Genomic DNA, 21,738 nt, shown 5'->3' with positions numbered 1-21,738 from the left:
TATATACACCTGTCGGAGGCGGTGCGCATTATGCAAATATCGCACGCCAATTCCATTGGCTTGTTTTAGTTCACTCGAAGCTGATAGGGCTCTCTAGCGATATCCCAATTCGTCGGTCACTACTGACGTACGTCGAACGTGACCGACTGAAAGGGAACAGGGGAGATCTACGCTTGTCTTAGTGAAATGGTTAGGATGGCCATCGAAATTTAATAGTTATGTAGACAAAAAAACTCTGGTGGACTTGCAATCGCCTTAAAACACTTGAACGCATACAGGATTTGATCATTTGAGTAAACGGGGTACCATGGGCGACGACGGATTCTATGTTACGCTGCCGTGCAACACTTTGTTGGTTTATCCGGAAAATCGTATCTCTAGTTACAGAACAAGGTTAGCGATAGGGTTGTTCCGATTCCGATACTAGTATCGGAAATACCACCGATACCACAAAAATTTCTGGCATCGGTATCGGCGAGTATTTAAACTCACGTACCGATCCGATACCATTTTCTTAAACAATACCTAGTTGTGCCCGCTATCTTTGCTTAACGCAGCAAATCGGAAATCAATTCTTCTTCGCGGCTCAGAATGCAAACACAGGAAGTTGTGCTGTGTTGCCACAAGCAACCACTGTTTAGAGCAGCGGAGAAGTGAAAACGCGCTAGCAGTATGTCTGCTGTTTGGCAGTATTTCAGACCAATAAAACGGCGACATTTCTCATATGCAATGCTGCAATTTCGAGTGGCACAAGTATTGGCAACTTTAACACAAATAACTTAATAAAGCATTTGAAGACGCGTCACCCCGCGCAACACGATGGTTACATAAAGGCTAATGCTGCGTTCACACCAGACGATTCGCGTGAATGACGCGGTGCGAATTGAGCGATTCGGGCGTTTGACGCGCTTAAGATGGAGAAGGATGAGGGGTGCCAGCTTCATTCAAACAAAGAGAAAAGTTTTAAGACAAATAAAGATAACCGACAAAATTGTCGGGTTTATTGTTCTGGATGACCAGCTGCTGTCAGTCGTCGAAAACGTGAGATTTTTATTTAACAAAATTGTTTCTGGACTTCAAGTTTTAAAGAGATTATTTTCTTATGTAGCCTAATTATATTCCTAGATTTATTTGTTGCACTGTTTTTATAGTTATATTGTAAAACTAATATACCTTTTTCAGTTTACAGTGTTAGATTTGTGGCTGCATTTGAAGTTCTTTTTCACTTAAAATAAATAAATAATATAACTGACAAATGTATGTCAGATAATAAAAATACTCTAGTTCACTGTATGTTTTTCTTCTTGTTTTATTAAGGGATAAGTCTGAAGCACACCATAAATAATTCTATCAAATCATACAGGGCTATATATATATATATATATATATATATATATATACACAGATACACACCCAGGTATCGGATCGGTACTCGGTATCGGCCGATACCCTGAGCTCAGGTATCGGAATCGGTATCGGGAATGGAAAAGGGGTATCGGAACATCTCTAGTTAGCGAGTCCTATCAACTTGAAAGGTAAATGGGAGGTTGTGCTCTTTGAAAATGAATATCCTAGAAGTGTCATGACTTCGGTCTGATTTGCCAAGTTTTGTTGTCTTGTCCTGTGTCTGCGTGCCCTGTTGTCTTCATGCTCATCTGTTTTGTTTTGACAGCTCTCCATGTGCTCTGCTGTCAGTGTGGCGTTTTTCCCCTCCCACTCGTTATCCTTATCTTCAATTGTGTTCTCTGTCACACCTGTTGCCACTTATCCCTCTTTAGCTTTCCCCTATATCAGGTCCTCTTGTGCTCAGTCTTTTGTCAGACCGTTGTTGTATGTTTGAGCTAACGCTTCGCTCTTGACCTTCTCTAGTTTGCCTAGTCTTGTTGTGTTGTGTATTTAGGCTCCAAGTGCTGCTTTGTTTTATTTCTTTTGTTTTGATCAGTTGTTTCTCATTCTGCCAGACCTTTTTGTTCTTCTCCCTGCCCTGACTATCTTTGTGTCAGTTGAGACTTGGATGTATCGCTCCAGCCCCTCTCTGCAATCACAACGCTCTCTCTTGGAGAATTGGTGAGATTTCGTCACTGCGTCACTGACAACGCTCTGGGCAGAGTGACTTCCATGCTGCGTCACAAGCGACGCTAGGACCTCGTTTTGGACATTCTCTCTTTTTTGTTTGATTTCTTTTCCCCTTGTGCTCAGTGAGAGTAAAAATAAAACTTTTCTGTTACCTGCAACTGAATCCGTGTTACTCCCTGACAGAACGATCTGACCGAAGATGGATTCAGCAGGTGCAGACCAAGTCAGAACTGCAGTAAGTCAACAGGGAATTCTTCTTGGACAGCATTCCAGTCAGTTAACTACCACTTCAAGGGAGGTTGAGTGCCTGACAGCTCAAGTAGCAGATCTCAATCTGCAGATACAAGAACTCCAGCGGGAAGCTTTGGCCAGCAGGTCAGCTGCTACTTTTGGCCATTCTCCATCTCATGCTGAGCCTGAACCCCATGCCAATAATCCGCCGCCCTATGATGGGGATCCCAACTCCTGCCGGGCCTTCTTGTCCCAGTGCTCTCTTGTCTTCGCACTCCAGCCTCGCCATTATGTTACAGAGGAGTCCCAGGTAGAATTTGTTATCACCCTCTTGAAAGGAAGGGCCCGTGACTGGGCAACGGCTGTGTGGGATGCTCGAGCTTCATTCTGTGCAACATTCAAGGATTTCCGAGCTGAGATGATAAAGCTATTTGACCGCTCTGCTCAGGGCGATGAGGCAGCCTCCCAGTTGGCATGGTTGAGTCAGGGCAGACATTCTGTTACCGACTACTCAATCCAGTTCAGAACTCTTGCGGCCGCCTGTGACTGGAACGAGGCGGCTTTACGTGTAAGGTTTCGGGAGGGGTTGAATGACGACATCCAGGATGAGATCGTCACTCACGAGCTGCCTCATGATTTTGACACCCTTGTGGAGCTGGCGCTTCGTGTGGAGGGGCGTCTTCAACGTCGACGCCAGCGGTGGACAACTCAATCTTCCTGGATGGTGGAGGAGGGTGTCTCTGGTGCTGCTTCCTGTTCCTCGTCTCCTTCAGTGGACCCTGAGCCTATGCAAGTGGGGCGTCTTCGACTCACCCTTAAGGAGAAGCAGGATCGTTTGACTCGAGGCCTTTGCCTCTACTGTGGGAAGCCAGGCCATCGGGCTATCCGGTGTCCTTTAAAAGCCGGAGCCCATCAGTAACCCGGGGGATCCTGGTGGGCACTACTCCTTGTCATGACTCCCCCATCTCACGTACACTGCTAAAGGTCTCTGTTCAGTATGAAGACACCATCCATTCCTGTTCTGCTCTGATCGACTCGGGTGCCGAAGGCAACTTCCTGGATATCTCTGTTGCTGCATTGTGGGGTATTCCTGCCATTCCACTTTCCTCTCCTATCTCTGTCCGCTCCCTCAATGGTCTCCTCATTTCTTCCATTACCCACTCCACACCTTCCATAAGTCTTATTGTATCTGGCAATCACCGTGAGGTGATTGAGCTGTACCTCCTAAATTCCCCGGGCGCTCCCGTTGTCCTTGGACACCCGTGGCTGGTGCAGCACAACCCTCACGTGGATTGGTCTGGTAATTCTGTGTTCTCTTGGAGTCAGTCTTGTCTTGCGTCATGTTTGGGTGCTGCCTTGTCTCCTGTCTCTGTGTCTTCTGTTTTTCAGGTTGAGGAGGTCGATCTCACCGAAGTCCCGGAGGGGTACCGCGATCTTTGTCAGGTCTTCAGTAAGTCCCGAGCCACATCCTTACCTCCTCATCGACCGTATGACTGTGCCATCGATCTCCTCCCAGGCACTTCTCCGCCCAAGGGTCGTCTGTATTCCCTATCTGGTCCTGAGAGAGAGGCCATGGACAAGTATATTCAGGAATCCTTAAATGCCGGCCTCATCCGTCCCTCTTCCTCACCCGCTGGGGCTGGGTTCTTCTTCGTTAAGAAGAAGGATGGCTCCCTGCGACCCTGCATTGACTACCGGGGTCTTAATGACATCACCATAAGAAACAGGTATCCTCTGCCTCTGATGTCATCAGCCTTTGAATTGCTACAGGGAGCCAGGGTCTTTACCAAGCTAGACCTCGTAATGCCTACCATTTGGTCCGTATACGCGAGGGGGATGAGTGGAAGACAGCATTTAACACCCCAACGGGACACTTTGAATACCGGGTTCTACCCTTTGGGCTCACTAACGCCCCAGCTGTCTTCCAGGCCTTGGTGAACGACGTGTTGAGAGACATGGTGAACAGATTTGTCTTTGTGTACCTTGATGATATTCTCATCTTCTCTCCCTCCTTGCAGGTACACACTCAACATGTCCGTCAGGTGCTCCAACGGCTGCTGGAGAACCAGCTTTACGTTAAGGCGTAAGTCTTGGGGCATATAATCTCAACGGAGGGGATCAAAGCCGATCCTGCTAAGGTAAGGGCCGTGGCTGAGTGGCCAACCCCTGACTCTCGGAAGGCGCTGCAGTGGTTCTTGGGGTTCGCCAACTTCTATAGGCGATTCATCCGGAACTTTAGCCTGGTTTCTGCACCCTTAACAGCACTCACCTCACCTAAGGTACCATTCAGATGGAATGCCCATGCTCAGGAGGCCTTTGATGCTCTTAAGTCCCGTTTCATTTCTGCTCCTGTTCTTTGTCTTCCAGATCCTGAACGGCAATTCATTGTTGAGGTGGATGCCTCCGATGTCGGGGTAGGCGCGGTCCTGTCCCAGCGGTTCCCCAGAGATGGGAAGGTGCACCCTTGTGCCTTCTTTTCTCATCGTTTGAGCCCTGTCGAGCGAAATTATGACATAGGTAACAGGGAGCTGCTGGCAGTCAGGCTGGCTCTGGGAGAGTGGCGCCACTGGTTGGAGGGAGCAGCGCAGCCCTTCTTGGTCTGGACGAACCACAAGAATTTGGAGTACGTCCGTTCGGCCAAGAGGTTGAATGCTCGCCAGGCCCGCTGGGCACTCTTCTTTGGCCGGTTTAACTTCTCCCTCTCGTATCGGCCAGGCTCCAAAAATGTCAAGCCTGATGCCCTTTCTCGTTTGTTCGAGGATCCTGGGGAGGAGGCGGCCCCTGAAGCCATTCTCTCGAGGGAGATGGTGGTGGGGTCCCTTTCCTGGGATGTCGAGCGGCGGGTGGGGGAGGCCGTGCAGAGGGAGGAAGTCCCAAGGGGGTGTCCAGGGGGTCGGTTGTTTGTGCCGGCTGTGCTGCGCCCTGAGGTCCTTCGGTGGGGGCATGAGTCCAGAGTAGCCTGTCATCCTGGGGTTCGGAGGTCGCTGGCTGCATCCGTCAGCGATTTTGGTGGCCATCCATGGCCCAAGATGTCAGACAGTTCGTGTTGGCTTGCTCAGTGTGCGCTCAAAATAAGACGTCTAACCAGTCTCCTGTTGGTCTGTTACAGCCTTTGCCCATTCCCTCTCGTCCATGGTCACACCTGGCCCTTGATTTCATCACTGGTCTTCCCCCGTCGAGAGGTAACACCGTGATTCTGACGGTGGTGGACCGTTTCTCCAAGGCGGCCCATTTTATCCCCTTACCTAAACTCCCCTCCACCAAGGAGACAGCACAGGTGGTAGTGGACCATGTCTTCCGGATCCATGGTCTTCCGGTTGATGTGGTCTCTGACAGAGGACCACAATTTGTCTCCCGGTTTTGGAAAGAGTTCTGTAGACAGATCGGGGCCTCAATGAGTCTGTCTTCAGGTTTTCACCCTCAGACCAACGGGCAGGCTGAGCGAGCCAACCAGGATCTCGAGCGAGCTCTCCGCTGCCTGGCATCACATAGTCCGAGCTCCTGGAGTCAGCAGCTACCGTGGGTCGAATATTCCCACAACTCCCTTCCGGTGGCGTCTACGGGTATGTCTCCTTTTCAATGTTCTGTGGGTTATCAACCTCCCCTTTTTCCTGCACAGGAACCCGAAGCCGCGGTCCCGTCTGCCTTGGCCTTTGTCCGTCGGTGTCGACGCACCTGGAGGAGGGCTGAGGAGGCCATGGCCCGGGCTTCCAGACGGACCAAAAAGGCGGCTGACCGTCACCGGACTCCGGCTCCCCAGTATGTTTGCGGTCAGAAGGTATGGCTATCCACCAAGGACCTGCCTCTCCGGTGCCTTCTCAGAAGCTGGCACCCAGGTTCGTTGGGCCATATCGCCATTACTGTCATGACTTCGGTCTGATTTGCCAAGTTTTGTTGTCTTGTCCTGTGTCTGCGTGCCCTGTTGTCTTCATGCTCATCTGTTTTGTTTTGACAGCTCTCCATGTGCTCTGCTGTCAGTGTGGCGTTTTTCCCCTCCCACTCGTTATCCTTATCTTCAATTGTGTTCTCTGTCACACTTGTTGCCACTTATCCCTCTTTAGCTTTCCCCTATATCAGGTCCTCTTGTGCTCAGTCTTTTGTCAGACCGTTGTTGTATGTTTGAGCTAACGCTTCGCTCTTGACCTTCTCTAGTTTGCCTAGTCTTGTTGTGTTGTGTATTTAGGCTCCAAGTACTGCTTTGTTTTATTTCTTTTGTTTTGATCAGTTGTTTCTCATTCTGCCAGACCTTTTTGTTCTTCTCCCTGCCCTGACTATCTTTGTGTCAGTTGAGACTTGGATGTATCGCTCCAGCCCCTCTCTGCAATCACAACGCTCTCTCCTGGAGAATTGGTGAGATTTCGTCACTGACAACGCTCTGGGCAGAGTGACTTCCACACTGCGTCACAAGCGACGCTAGGACCTCGTTTTGGACATTCTCTCTTTTTTGTTTGTTTTCTTTTCCCCTTGTGCTCAGTGAGAGCAAAAACAAAACTTTTCTGTTACCTGCAACTGAATCCGTGTTACTCCCTGACAAGAAGTTGTTACTCCTTTAATGACGAAGACGGTATTTTCACCCTACACACCGCACCCGCGCCAGTCCCGAAACATACCCAATCTACCCCAGACCCATACCCGTTTAAAGAATTATCAGGTTTTTATGTATCAAGGAAGGTACAAATAGATGGCGGGTACTACGCAAACGTTTGTGAAGTGATCCGTGCGATAAGTAACGTCTCGTACCGACGGCTGTATTGAGTCATGATCCTTTAAAAAACAAAATGTATATGGTTGCGAGACCTAACGTTTCAGTATCCTTCTTTGGGAAACTTGCCACTATTTTAGAGTGAATCCGGGTGATGCTATTGGCCGTTCGGCCTACCATAAAGATGCTGATTTTACAACGAGCCAAACTACATTTGCTCCTCATCAAGCCGATATCAATGGGGGGTTATATACTATGTACGTTTACACCGACATTATCCAATATCAATCAGTCGGTGATTCGTATGTCCCCCTTTTGCGATGCGTACATATAACGGGTGAAAACAATGATATCGTCAGTGTTAGATACGACAAACCACATTACGCATCGGTCAACAAGGAGCTCATCACAGATATTACCATCGAACTCAAGGACGACCAAAACCGCTAAATACCATTTTCTTACAGAAAAGACGTAGTAAAACTACACTTTAAACCGTAAATATAATATAAAATATAATCTCAAATGCATTGTCGAGGACGTATAACGATAACACTAAATCTCAAGACGGTTCGGGTCTGATGGTCATGGCTCGTAAGAGAATGTCTAAACCACTGGGTATAAGGAGGCGTGGTCATTCGATAAAGAAGAAAACAAAGCGTGGTCCCAAGAAACATTCAGCCGTACGCAGAAAGCGTAAGAAGGCGAAAGGTATTGGTTAAAAGAACCATATACTAACATGGCATTACTCCACCGCATGTCAGGAGAGTGCATCAAGTCTGAGTTGGACTTATTTACGGTTCCTCTGACACAGTTATTGAGAAAAGCAGTTGTTTAGAAGTGCCTCCTTTATCGGCTATATCGGACTCTTCACCTTTGGAGTTCTTTATAGCGGGGAATGGCGACGATTATGTCGACCTAAATAACACGCTGTTGTATTTGCGTCTTAAAATCACGAAGCCTAACGGCGAAGATTTACCAGCTGATGCCAAGGTTGGCCTGATAAATTACCCCGGGGCTACTATATTTTCACAAGTCAACGTGAGCCTGGGCGATCGTTTGATATCTCAGAGTTCGAGCACGTATCCTTACAGATGTATCATCGAGAGTCTGATCAACTACAGTAAAGATGCACTGGAATCGCTTTTCTCCACCGGCTTGTTTTACAAAGACACAGCCGGCCATATGGATGCGACTGACCCCGGCGGACGCAACCAGGGGCTGGCAAAGAGGGACGCCTACACAGCGAACAGCAGTGTTGTGGAACTGTTGGCACCTATTCACAGCGATATTTTCTTTCAAGAAAAATTGATGCTGAATAATGTCGACATTAAACTGAGAATGATCAGAGCCAAAGACGAATTCTGTCTGATGAGGGACGATGATGTGGCATACAAATTAAATATTATGTCAGCGAGCCTATTTGTCAAGAAAGTCTCTGTATCACCCCCTGTGAGACTGGATCATGCCCAAGCCTTGCTATCGACTACCGCAAAGTATCCCATAGATCGTGTTTGTCTAAAAACATTCTCCATACCAGCAGGGTCCTGTGTTTCAAATCAAGTAAATTTGTTTTTTATTCTTCTTTTCTTGTTCTCGAATTCTTGTTTTTTCGAATTTTGAATCTAGGGCCACTGTACGAGAATTTTATCAACTGGCTATGGCCTCTGGAAGACATCTTAAAAACCAAGCGCTCTCTATCAACAGGGATGACTTTCTGAATGGATACACCCTTTACGCATTCAACCTCACACCTGATGAAGAGTGCGGTCAGCACATATCGCTCATCAAGTCTGGCAACATCAGACTCGAGGTTCGCTTCTGACAACCGCTGCCGCAGACTATTAATTTATTAGTCTACGCAGTGTTTCATAGTATTATTGAACTTTCTAACCGCAGACAGGTGTTGGTCGATTACTATTGAAATGAACACAGTACAGCTCACAGGTGTCATGGACAAAATTGCATGCTGCGTTTATTTTCTTGGGGTACTGCCGAGCGATCAACTACCTGAAACACCATTAAGGAACTCGCCATCCGCATAAATAATAATTAACACTCACCCCGCGCTACTACCAGGCGAATATTGGTTGGCTGTTTATTTACATAGCGACGGCACCGGCTATTTTTTCGGCAGTTTTGGAAATCCCCCCCGACAGCGACTGTTTTCCAGGAGCCATCAAAAATTTCTACTAACCAATGCGTCTGAAGTAGTATTCATCCAGAAGTGTGCAGGATTTCGCATCGGATACTTGTGTAATGTTCATATGAATCATCTTTGAGTTTTCAATTTGCTTCGATTATAAATAAAGACTGTTAAAACTGAAATCTTTTTATTGTGTTTTTATTTAAGCAGACAGTACATATACACAAGGGGTAATTAAGTTACAGGGAATAAGAATCAAATCAACCTTAATTGATTCACTGTAAATTATTCAGAATTAATATTTAACACTTCATCAATTATTCGTCCAGCGAAAAATTGAGGTTAAAGTATTTTACCAATTCTGGATAAAATATTATTCTGTGGCCAACAGTAACAATATTTTATTATGATTATTATAAGCAAGAGGTAACTTTTATGATCTTTTGAGTTTAAGACAGTAATTTGATACACAGCACAAGAAACTCTTATATGTGAAAATCAAAACAAGCTTTATTGACTACTTCTAATGATTACAAGAAACTAAGGCTAAACACACACACATACATATGCACACACACACACACATTCGCGGAGTTGATATGAGTTATGAAGAAAGTCCCAAATACTAACTAAACATCACAACCTGAGGAAAATCACAAAAGCAGAGCTTTGGCTTGATTCTTTAGGTTTAAAGGAGTTTCACCAGTTTCCAGCAAGAGAGACAGAGAAGTTTGCGTGTACCTGCGTTTGCTCTGACAGCTGAGGTAATCGGGTTGTTCTGTGACTCGTGTGCAGCGGAGTCCCGTTTTTGATTGGCTATCTTTGAGGTGACGTCTTCTTGGGAAAGCCCTTCGTGGGTTGCGCGGAAGCTTTGAAGTTGTTGCCGGCTGGTGAAACGCGCTGTTCTGAGTAGTTTTTTTCTTTGGAGACTTTGGTCAGATATTTTTTTCATTTTTTGGTCAGAGTGTTTTGGAGTCTGGATGTGACGGCTGTTGAATGGTCAGCTACACGGCTCGTGGTTGAAGTCGGCGACTGTTAGATGGAAAATCAGCCCCGGTAAAGGATCAGTTCTCAACTTCTTCTTTTCAGCATGACCCAAGCAACTTTTCAGCCGTGGTCAAAGTAGCGGTGCTTCAACTTCAACTTCAACCTCACCTTCGACTTCGACGACTAGCTTGTTCGGACAGCATAGTTTTAAAGGAGCAAGTTGGCTCCATCCTTCAGATGCGATCCTCCAATGAGACGTTGCTACGGAGATTAGACACGCCCTGTCTATTGTCTGTTGATCACTGTGGCGAGGGGGGCGTGGTTCAGCGAGGTCTGCGGCGGGAGAGAGCATCGGGAGATCTTTGGTGAGTGAGCGAGTTAAATGTAAATCACGAACACCTGTTTCTCATTTCAGTAATTGGCGCGGAGACAGGTTAAAACGCCGCGAGAAGCAGGAGTCGGTGAGAGAGAGGGGAACTGCTGACTGAGCCGCTGGTGCACGACAAACTGGAGTGAAGCCCTTTGTGGATTGTACATGCCGTGACCAGGAGTGAAGCCCTTTGTGGATTGTATATGCCGTGACTGGAGTGAAGCCCTTTGTGGATTATTTTGTTTTGCTGTTGTGCCTTGCACAGTTTTTGTTGGACATTTCTAAATCTTGAAATAAAGCTCAGTCAGCAGTTGACCGCCGACCCTGTCCCCTTCCTTCCTAGACTTAAGAACATTATTTGTACTACAATCACATCGCGTGATATCCGCGGAACATAATCCTGTGATATTGGTAACTTTATAAAGTTTCCTAATGTCTTCCTGATACCAAATTTCAATGTTTTATGCACACATAATTAAAGAGAATTATAAATCCTGTATGTAGAACTCAATCATGACACACTTTTTACACACATATTACTAGACTGACCTAATTAAAACAATGATTACAAGAGAAAGAAAATGCATACAGGAATACAAACATATAATGCATCGAATCCAACATGTTAGTAATCACATCATGGCATGTGTTATTCTGGATATAATTAATACTTTAAATGATCAACAATTGTCCTTTTGAGATTCAAGATTGAGCCTGTAAGCATAGAGTCATTGAACAGCGACCAGAGTCACAAGTGACCGGGTCAAAACTGACTCCTAATCAGGAGGATGTCTGTGTGGATCCGTTGTTCTTTTCAGGTCCGTTTAATTAGTGTTTCCTGTTCTGTTTGTTTGATACAAAAGGGTTTTGTGAGCGTCTATAAATTTAATGTGATCAGGAAGGCCTCAGAACAGATATTCTCTGTTCTTAAGTCACGTTACACACTTCTTGATGGTACATTCTTCAGAACTTCACTCACGATGTCATCCACTCCTCTGTCATCTTCAGGTATAGTTGGCGGTCGTTCATCTTCATGGGGTGGTTCAGAATTGGGTAGTGACAACGTTAAAACGTTACTCTCCCGTTCGCCTTGTTTAACGATCGTCAAAAAACGGGTCAGGATGTTCGCATAGAATTTGGCTTTTTCGTACTGATTCAAATCAGACCTGAGTAAGGTTTTCCTTATGGAAGTATCCAGATCGTTCTCTACAACCTGCTGAATATTTTCGCGAACATTCTCATTTTTCAGCTTTTCCAGTTGATGTTGCGGCACTAAATACATTTTCTCAGCATACTCCATCCTCAACCGCGTCTAGATGATATCAAGCTGGATATAAAGGGTACTGCTACGCTAAGGAGCGGTAAAAGAAATCCTCCAGTCTGATTGAAGATTCGCTTCTTGGCAGATAGGCCGATTTTTTTTATTGGCAACAAATGTAATTTCCTTTTTTCTACTTTTAAGTTTTTGGTATTGTCGCCGGTTTATAGGAATCGTACCACTGAGAATGTTGAGAGCCACTTCGCACAATGTTAAAATGAGTTCGTCGGAAGCCGATTGTAAAATAAGCCGGCGTTGTTTAGGTGTAGCTTTATGTATCAGTTTTAACAGCGGTAGATGTTTACAAAGTCTGGCTGACATGGCGGCTGATCACGTTCTTCTTTTTTTCGGGAGATAAACCACTTGGCGGTCTGAAAGCAAGACTGTTCTGAGACGGTATTGCTCAGGAGTTTTTGCTTTATAGTCTATCATTAAATATCCAAAAGGCCTGCTGGTAGCGTCTTGATAACACTCCATAAAGTATTTTGCATTTCCAGGATACATTTGACGTACTAGCACCGCTACTTGATTGGCATCCCAAGGGTTTTTAAACAAAATCATATAATTTGTGTTTAAGCTAATGGTTCTACTGGTTTTGCCTTGAGCAAATAAATTTTGTACAATATAAATAGCGCTGAGATTACGATGATGTACAAATTGAGTGAAAACCTTTTCGACCTGTTTGTTCTCACCCGCTTCGTTCATTAGATCGTCCAGAGTCAAAAGATTTGTTTTGGTCACAGGTAATAAATCATCATCATTGAAACTCTCTGGTATTCCTTCCACAAATTTAATGGGATACAATTTTAGTCATTCATCATACAAGGGTTGCCAACAACTGTAAATATATACAATGTTTTCAATTTTTTTAGAAATCATTTTCATTCCATTTTTCAGCAGACTTTTTACAAAATAACTCTTCCCCGAATTTGAAGGTCCGCTGATTACAGTGGAAAATGGATGCCGAAGTCTGAAATCAAAATCAGAAGCATCCCGAAGGCCCCTATGCACTGTCGAATCAGTAGCCATAAGGAAGAGTGGTGAAATCGGACAAAAGTCGATGTTTATTATACACCATCTTAAACCTTAACGACTGATTTGTTGTGCAAAGTGAGAGTCTTTTTATTCCTCACAATGTTTTCGGTTGGGGCCAGGATGCATTGCGTGCTGTCACGTGCAGTCACATAGCTGTCAACCAGATCAATAAGACTCTCCAACTGAATAGCTTGGGAATTTTTAGCATTGAGCGTTATACCATTTGCCTTCATGCATACTTTACCTTTTGGTGCGATACCCATAAGATTTTGGCCCGCTAGAGCAAAATTCCGTAATATAATCTCCGTCGTCTAACTCATTCGTCAGCTCCCCCACATCATCCTCCATAGGTGGGTCCCAGTCTCCCTCCCTTGATACGAAAATAACATCTGTGTCTGAGTATAACTGAGTATAAACGGTCACCGAGTTTGTCCATGAGTTTGTACAACTCCAAGCGGGCGTGAGTTGTAGTAAATGCACTGACAAACACATTAATGTCACGAGCCACGTCTTCCGAGACGAATGTGAAATATGACAGACTGTCGGTTTTACCAAAAACAATTCTGGTGAAATGCTCAGGGTCTTTCACAAGAGTAGTCTGAGGAATATTCTCCCTCATAGAGAACTGTCCCCAAAGACTGCAATAACTTGTTGATAGACCTCTGCGCGGGGTTGTGGGAGATCTTTTCGGGGTCGAGGTGAATACCCTCTTTCTCATAATACTTGCGTATGTAAGCCCGTTTTTCAGCATCGGTGACGACGTTTGATGGGTAACCGGATGCCTGCTGTTTCAAACGTAAAAAAGTCTTTACGTAATCGCGAAACAATGTATCTGACCTTTGAGGGAAATGCCAAACTTCAAAATCTTGGCTACCACGTAACCCTTCTCTGTGGCTTTTAAAAGTTCGAGAGCCTGTGAGGGCCCTCTCTTCATTCGTATGGCTACAGTTTGATGTCTGGTTTTGAATGTGAGCACATGTATGACATAAAGGGAACATAAGTTTCCCGCCACATCGGTAAGGGAGAACGGGGTGCAGTAATTTGCGGGGCGGATAAACGGTAACTTTGATAAGACCGTAATAATTTTCGATCGGTTCAAAATCTTTGAAAATGATTTGGGGGTGACCGATCAGATAGGTTTTCCTAGCCTGACAGAAAGGATATAAGCTTGTAAAATCTACGTAACTTATTTTCTCATCATCGGCCGTTTTGTGATAGAGTTTATAAGCAGTAGTACGTCCCCCAAACAATGCGTCTCTCGGTTTCAGTCTCTCAGGGGCTGAATAAGTACTCATAAATTTCATCACAGAAGGGTCAGACCGCTTCACCTTTTCCCATTCACACTCCCAAAGAACCTCAATTTGCAAACCATACGCATTCCGCAGAATATCAACCTTGTCGTCAAACTGCCTCCTAAGAACCCCATAGGGCACTCCTGACATGGGATGCGTCCGATAGGGGTCAAAGCGGCATTCGTGACCATGATGTAAACATCCGTTGTACTCTAGACCATACCTTATCCCTGACTTTTCGTAGAAACCGTCTAAAAAGAAATGACAGATCGACACTTCACCGTGGTTTGCAGCATGATGAATATCCACATTTCGAGTCTTTTTTACATACTGGAGCCATTCGATTGAAGCGTTCGAGTAGGTCTTACTCTGTCGGACGTATGCATTATTGTGTGTTAGAGTCAGCGTGCTTCTTTCGAGATAATGCGTTTTGAAGACGCCCATACAGCACGATGCTAGAGTAGTAAAGCTGAATGGATCAATTTCGGTGCATTCTATGAACGCCTCTCTGTATTTCATGCATGCTTCGCGTAGCAAGACAACGTCGTTCACGTCATATTTACACAGCTCTTTCCTGAAGTTAAACAATTGACCCGAAACGGTGGTGTACCACGCATCAAACTTTACACGGTCTTTATGTTTTCGTAATTGTAAAACTTTTTATCGGGGTAATGGCCTATATAATTTTCATTTTCCGCCTTATTGAAAAGATGGGGAAAATATCTTTTTTCCGTAGTCGTTAAGTTTAGCGCCTCAGGCATCTTAGACAGAGCCATTGGTATGAATGCGTAGCTGTCGATGTACCGCTGTGCGAAAGCATCGTCGTACATGAAGATTAATTTACAACCTTGCATTATGACCAGGGCTTGACATTAACACCCGCCAACCCGCCAAATGCGGGTAGATTTCCGCTGTGGCGGGTAAGACAGCCACTCCCACTAGCCACTTTGGCGGGTTGAATATAATTTCAGCCTACAGCCAAATGAAAGCCAAGCTCGTCGTATCACAAAATTACGATACAGTCACAGTTCTTTATGGATTAACTTGCGGTTAGTGAAGGCGGGATAGGCGGAATCGCGCTGAATGACACACAACAGAAGCGCTCGCACGCGCGATCAGTTCTGCTTGCGCCTGAATACACGCACACACAGATGTCAAAATGCATCGTGTGAAGTAGCCTATCTCGCGTGAATACAGTCGGCTATGACTTAAGTGGACGTAAACAGGTGGGTAAAAACTGGATGTGTATGACGTCCATGCATTCAGCAGCACCCAAATAAATACCTGTATGTCATTAATGTTAATCAAACATCAAAAAATGTTAAATAAATGTATACATGCTAAATAAACATATCTGAAAAGAGATTTTTTTTAAAAATTACTATTTGTAATTTTGCTTCTTTGTTCTTTTTATATAGCCTAACAAAAATAACTGTACATTCCAGCTGATATATACAATGTATAGTCTTGATTTGGATGGTCAATCTGCATTTGTAAGTTTGAAAGGATTTTAAGTCTTGTAAATCAAGTAAAATGACTCAAAATCTAGTCTAAATCTAATTTAAGCATGCCAAAGTCAGCTTTAATCATATAAAATGTAATTTCCCAACAGCAAAATTGTGGCCAGTGAAAATGCTGAGTGGCTAGTAACTTTGGAAAGCCACTAGCCACAGTGGCTGGTGAGCAAAAAAGTTAATGTCAAGCCCTGATTATGACATCTAACGCAATCCCGGTAATCCCGGCATTGCAAAAATACTCCAGAATTAGAAATGAATCAAATCTGGCCGCACAATGAGCTATGAAGCAGTATCCTTTGTATCGCGGCTGTCTGAAGTGCGTGATTAACTGTGCTATACAGCCGGGGCCTTCTGCCACAAATTTTTCTCCTTCAAAAGTGATCGCACAAACAAAATTGGCTATATGTTTTCCATTTTGATAACGTGTTTCAAAATCGTAAAAAATGTCATTCTTGTTAGGTTCTTTGGGTACTATGGGCTGTATGAAGCATTGGTGTAGTCCATGATCGTGCAGATCTTCGCCACAATGGCAGCAACGGTTGGGACTACATTTGTGTTGATCACTCTTACCATGACCTATGACGCTGTATCGTTTGTTACACAGTCTGCAATATTTTATAGCGTCGCACGGTGCTTTTTCCCATACAGGATGTGTTTTTTTTATGGGCGTTGTAACAATAACTTGACAGTAATCACAAACAATTGGGGCAATGCATGGTTCTTTCTGGATGTTTGTAACAATCAGCATCAAAACATATGTTGCAGACGTGCTTGCATTGATGATCTCTAGGGGTTGAGTAGCCTTTGAAACAAAATTTGCATACATAGTCAACGCAGATGAATGCGGTCAAATTCAGAATCCTATAGTAATGATCGTCGTACAAATAGAGACATACCATTTTAGGATGAGGTTCATTGTGATTTTTGTACGTTTCTAACCCACCGGCATTCGTTCTGTAAAAAACGACGATTTTAATGTCTAAGAGACTTTCAAATGAATTGAAATCACCCAAACCAATTTTGTCTTGAATTGAGAAGCCTGCGTCATTTTGGATGGACGCATCCAGTCTTTCTAACTCATTCTCGGGCGATTGCGGATTGAGGAAATGCGCAAGACAGATAGAGAAGCACAATTTATTTGATATATTCGCGGGACAGAATAACGACATCTTTTTGCGTTTGATGACCTGATCAAGTGCTAAATCTGTAAGTTTATTTCAAGCAAACTCTGTAACAAGTCTGAGAGAGTTTGGTCTGGTTGACAGTTGGGTGCTTCAGCTGTGGAAAAAGATTTCTCTGCATCCATTTTAATCTTTATTTTTAGGTCAAAAGCGAAAACATAATATGCAATAAAACAAAATTAAAGAAAAAAACAAATAATAGACAATCAGAAAAAATATGACATTTCTGTTCTGAAAAATAACTACAATCAGATGTAACTAATACCATAGAATTGAATACATAATCCATTATACATTTCTAACTTGGATGCACACAGGTAACCATGGCGCTGAGAAGACTAACGGTTAATTGTCTCTCTCTCAACTGATCATTTAATTCTCTAAGGATACGCTCATGATTCTCTTCGATACGTGTCTGCATTCTATGGAGAGATTCCTCTAATGACTGATTCAGCTGATATAAGTGGTCTAATATTTCAGGAACCAATGCATTAACCGGCTTCAATCTGTTATGAACTTCAAAAAACTCTGCCGCTATTCTGTCACAATTTATTTGAAAATGGTAATCCAATTTGTTATGAATCGCTAAAAATTCAGAGGCGATTCTGTTTTGATTCTCTTTGAAGTGACCGTCCAATCTGATATTAATGTCATCCAATCTGCTATTAAGTTAATCAAAACGCCTATTAATGGTAGTTGTGCTGTTACGTCTCGCTATGGCCTCATCATTTAATCTTTTATTGATTTCACGAAACAGAGTCCAAACATCATACTGCTCATCGTTTCTGCACTCCGTCTCCCGCACTTCTTCTTCCTCTTCGTCTTCTTTCTTCGTAGCAATGTAAAAAGGATACGGTGTCTGTCTGGCTCTCACTGTAGCCTCGTCGTATCGATCACTGGTCCATGACGAACGATCCCATTCAACGACCTGTGATTCCGTCCATGTTAAAATATCATCAGCGCTCCTGATGTGTCTATCTGTATAGAATATTTTTAAAAACATTAAAACAGATTTTCCACATTAATGGTCGTTATGCTGTGGAATACATTGATAACTGTAAATCTGAAAATAAGATAGTCTTACCTTGTGGAGTTTGGTGTGAGATTAGATCCGCTTATGTTTTTCCGCTTCCTCTGAGGTTCAACGACGGAAACGTCAGACTCTATGTCAGAATCCGATGTGACGTCGATTATTTGTTCAGCACAGCAGATGCCTCTATCTGTATAAAATAATAAATAAATAAATAAATAAATAAAAACTACTTTCTATATCAAAGGTAATACTTTGAATATTGTAAAAAATTCTATAAAATTATAAAAATTTCTATTAAATTATAAAAAAATAGTCTTACCATTAATTAGCTTAACCTGAGGAGTTTGGTGTGGTGTAGAGTCATCTATGTTTTTCCGTTTCCTGGGAGCTACATTGACACACACCTCAGACTCATCATCTGAATCTGACGTGAGGTCTACCAGTTCAGCAGTATTGATTTGTTCAGCTGGAGATCTCGCTGCTGCGTAAGTAGGCAGGGCGTCTGTTATCCTATCAGCATCGCCGGTGCTAGGACCATGTTCTTCAAAATCCTGCGTCAGATCAATAAACCCTGGTTGTGTCACTACAAGTGCAATTTCTATAAAAGATAAATATGATTAATATTTTACATTAACATTGTATAATACTATTATTACAAGAACAAAAAATAATTACCTGTGTCTGAGACGTGTACGTCATCCGGGGTTTCCCGTCACTTTAAACAAATAACAAATTGGTAAATTTCATTTGTATAAATAAATAACAATAAATAAATAAAATAAATAAGATATGCACTTACAGAGATTTATGGCAGTGAATGCTGCCTGTTCAACATTTGATCCTATATATATATATATATATATATATATATATATATATATATATATATATATATATATATATATAAACCTGTTAGGAATTTACACAAATAATAAGATTCATATTGAGACATTACAAATAACAATAAATCTGAATTTAGTAAATAAACCACTAAATTAAGTGTAAAAAAAAAGAAAAAAAAAAAAAGCAGCACGTTCCTCAATTAAAACATTAATTAAACCAGAATTTATTTCCAATAAAACATTGTATCAAAACGTAATAAAACATTGTATGTTTGTCTCCATCTTGTGGCTCAATGTAGGAACATCACTACAGAGTAATAAAGCATACTTTTAACAAAGCAAATAATGTAATTAAATGGAGAGTATTATGTTTAACGTTTACAAAAATTGCATGTGAAATATATAAAAAAGCCTGTTATGAATTTACACAAATAATAAGAATCATATTCAAACATTACAAATAACAATAAACCTGAATTTAGTGTATAAACCACTCAATTAAGTGTTTAAAAAGCAACGCTTTGGCGCCATCTTGTGGCTCAATGTAGGAACATCACTACAGAGTAATCAAGCATACTTTTAACAAAGCAAATAGTGTAATTAAATGGCGAGTATTATGTTTAACGTTTACAAAAATAGCATGTGAAATATATAAAAAGCCTGTTATGAATTTACACAAATAATAAGTTTCATATTCAGACATTACAATTAACAATAAACCTGAATTTAGTGTATAAACTAGTCAATTAAGTGTAAAAAAAAAAACAAGATGACACTTTGTTGCCATCTTGTGGTTCAATGTAGAAACATCGCTAAGAGAGTAATCAAGCATACTTTTAACAGAAGCAAAGAATTTTATTAAATGACGAGTATTATGTTTAACTTTTTTACAAAGTGAAAAATGTATAAAATTAGTATGTGAAATATGTAATATTTAAATCAGATTAAACCAGAATTTTTCCTCAATTAAAACATTAATTAAACCAGAATTTATTTCCAATAAAACATTGTATCAAAAAACTACATTTTGTCTCAGACAGATTACGTCAGCGTTATGACGCTGTCTTGGTGAGCCAATAACAACCGAACATAACAGCCCGAAGCATATAAACAGGAGCAAAAGCATTCATACAATATAACATTGCAATCTTAACTATATCAGCAGTGAAAGGCGTTTTAAACGCTGCATTAAAAACTTTTTCCACATGTGAAAAATGAGTGTAAAATCAACCAGTGCAATCGCGTATGAGAAACTACAAAACTGCAAAGCGAAATCGGTATGAAAAAAACTACATTTTGTCTCATACAGATTACGTCAGCATGATTGCTGCGTTATGACGCTGTCTTGGTGAGCCAATAACAACCGAACATAACAGCCCGAAGCATAATATCAATGCATAAATACAGAAAAGTCATACAGCCAACAAAAAGATGAATAAAGCTTTCGCCAATTATGAAAACAATATGTTGAGCGAACAATAACGTTAAGCAAATGTAGATCGTAGAAAAACATTTGAATGATAAATCGGTAGAAACTTTTCCTCTTTTCAATGAAATACATCCATCCTTACTAAAACGTGCATTTTAAAAGCCACAGCTTAAATAGTAAAAAGAAACTCACCGTTTGCTGGCATCTTTTTCGGAGACTGGAGAAAAGCAGCAGCAGATTTAGTTCAACTCACAGAAAAGTACAGCTATGACGGGGACACAGGCCGATTATATACAGACAGCCCCAGCAGGGGATGGAGCCTTGTTATTATTTGTCCGTGTTGGGGGTGAGCATGTGTTAAAGAAATTAACTCACCAGAAAATGACTTACATGGCGATTTTTTGTTTAAATTACATTTGATCTGCAATGATAGAACCATATACCATGATATTACGTAAATGTATAACAAGATATGTGGTTAAAACTAAATATTAGAGAATTGTGTGCGCGTTTGTATATGTATGTATGTATATATATATGAAGATAGATTTTTTTCACAGCCGTAGGGGTGAAAAGGCCGTATGAGCCCGATTATCTCTCCAAATGTCAGAGTGCACCCGAAAGACAACAGAAGATGCTTTTGGAAAGGATTTCCCATATGTGAAGGTGGCATTCCCCCAGACAAGATGTTATTTAAACAAACTTTTAAAATGTGCGTGACTGTGGGCGACACAAATGAGTTTGTATAAGACGCCAGACGTAAACATTCCAGCGTTTTCAGGAGAATTGTTGTCTCAGAATGCTAACGGTCATTTTAATTTTACTAAAAACTATAAGAGCATGAAGGGGCAACATTAGGCTATTGGATTTATTTAGCTTGTAGTTTTAAATAGAATAAATCGCCAACTGAATGATCTACTACGACCTGAGAGGGACCATAGCAATCTTATAGCGGGGCAGAGCGAATAAAATGTCACATGTGTGTGTGTGCTTAGCTCAAATGGCGGGTTTTACGAACCCAAAAGGGCATCGGGTACCCTTAGAATAAATAAAGTATTTAAAAACATATGTTGAGGCAATATTTATCCATTTGCAAAAGTGCAAATGCATCCAGACTTTTCCTGGGGGAATGACTCTGTAAACAGTCCTCTGTCCCATCACCCGCTGCTTTGAGAAAACAGCATTTTCTCAGGTTTCACACATCACGTTCGCTTCGAAGACACACAGAGGGAGAGATTTTTAGACTTCAACTTTATTCATCTTAAGGATATCAAAAAAGTAAGGACTGCTTTTTTCCCGTACTCTCTGAAAAATGTTGTTTTGTAAATAAATGTCCAATACTGCTTTAGAAGCATGTTTAATTTTATACAGTTTATTTATAAACTTTTAAAAGAAGTGAATGGTTTTCAATTAACTTTTTGAAATATACTAAACACCGTTTAGCAATCAACTGTTTGAATTACTATGATATTTGAGTTTTTTAGGGATAAATGATAGAAAAATAGTCATGTCAATGGAAAGTCTCAACAAAAACCTAAAAAAAAAACCTTATGCTTTGACAAAGTTCCAGGGAAAAACC

General features: G+C 42.2%; 1 protein-coding gene across 4 annotated transcripts; it reads right to left on the bottom strand.

Moving 5' to 3' along the window:
- Positions 1–15,714: 15,714 nt before the first annotated feature.
- LOC125246031 lies at positions 15,715–18,745 on the bottom strand. Of its 4 annotated transcripts, XM_048156879.1 has the most exons (6): positions 18,688–18,728; positions 18,564–18,603; positions 18,208–18,439; positions 17,940–18,075; positions 16,571–16,628; positions 15,715–16,476 (listed from the first exon to the last, which is right to left on the bottom strand). In XM_048156879.1, the coding sequence occupies exons 2-6, from the start codon at positions 18,585–18,587 to the stop codon at positions 15,856–15,858; spliced, it is 1,071 nt and encodes a 356-aa protein (XP_048012836.1). In that variant the 5' UTR covers positions 18,588–18,603; positions 18,688–18,728; the 3' UTR covers positions 15,715–15,855. The 4 variants fall into 4 exon arrangements, 3 of the variants coding, with proteins under 3 accessions (XP_048012836.1, XP_048012835.1, XP_048012837.1); XR_007179680.1 differs by having other exon boundaries at positions 15,715–17,833; positions 18,208–18,486; positions 18,688–18,745; XM_048156878.1 differs by having other exon boundaries at positions 18,564–18,711.
- Between the last annotated feature and the right edge of the window lie 2,993 nt (positions 18,746–21,738).

Source organism: Megalobrama amblycephala, linkage group LG14 (assembly GCF_018812025.1).
Source record: "Megalobrama amblycephala isolate DHTTF-2021 linkage group LG14, ASM1881202v1, whole genome shotgun sequence".
NCBI classification, from domain to species: domain Eukaryota; kingdom Metazoa; phylum Chordata; class Actinopteri; order Cypriniformes; family Xenocyprididae; genus Megalobrama; species Megalobrama amblycephala.
This window is presented reverse-complemented; position numbering and strand designations above follow the sequence as displayed.

Bases quoted from the DNA above. Each gene is read 5' to 3' on its own strand.
- LOC125246031 (XM_048156879.1), bottom strand. From the start codon at position 18,587: ATGACGTACACGTCTCAGACACAG. The intron at 18,076-18,207 runs GTAAGACTATTT...TATTTTATACAG, and splicing joins TCAGGTTAAGCTAATTAATG to ATAGAGGCATCTGCTGTGCT. The intron at 16,477-16,570 runs GTATGTCTCTAT...TTTGTTTCAAAG, and splicing joins ATGAACCTCATCCTAAAATG to GCTACTCAACCCCTAGAGAT.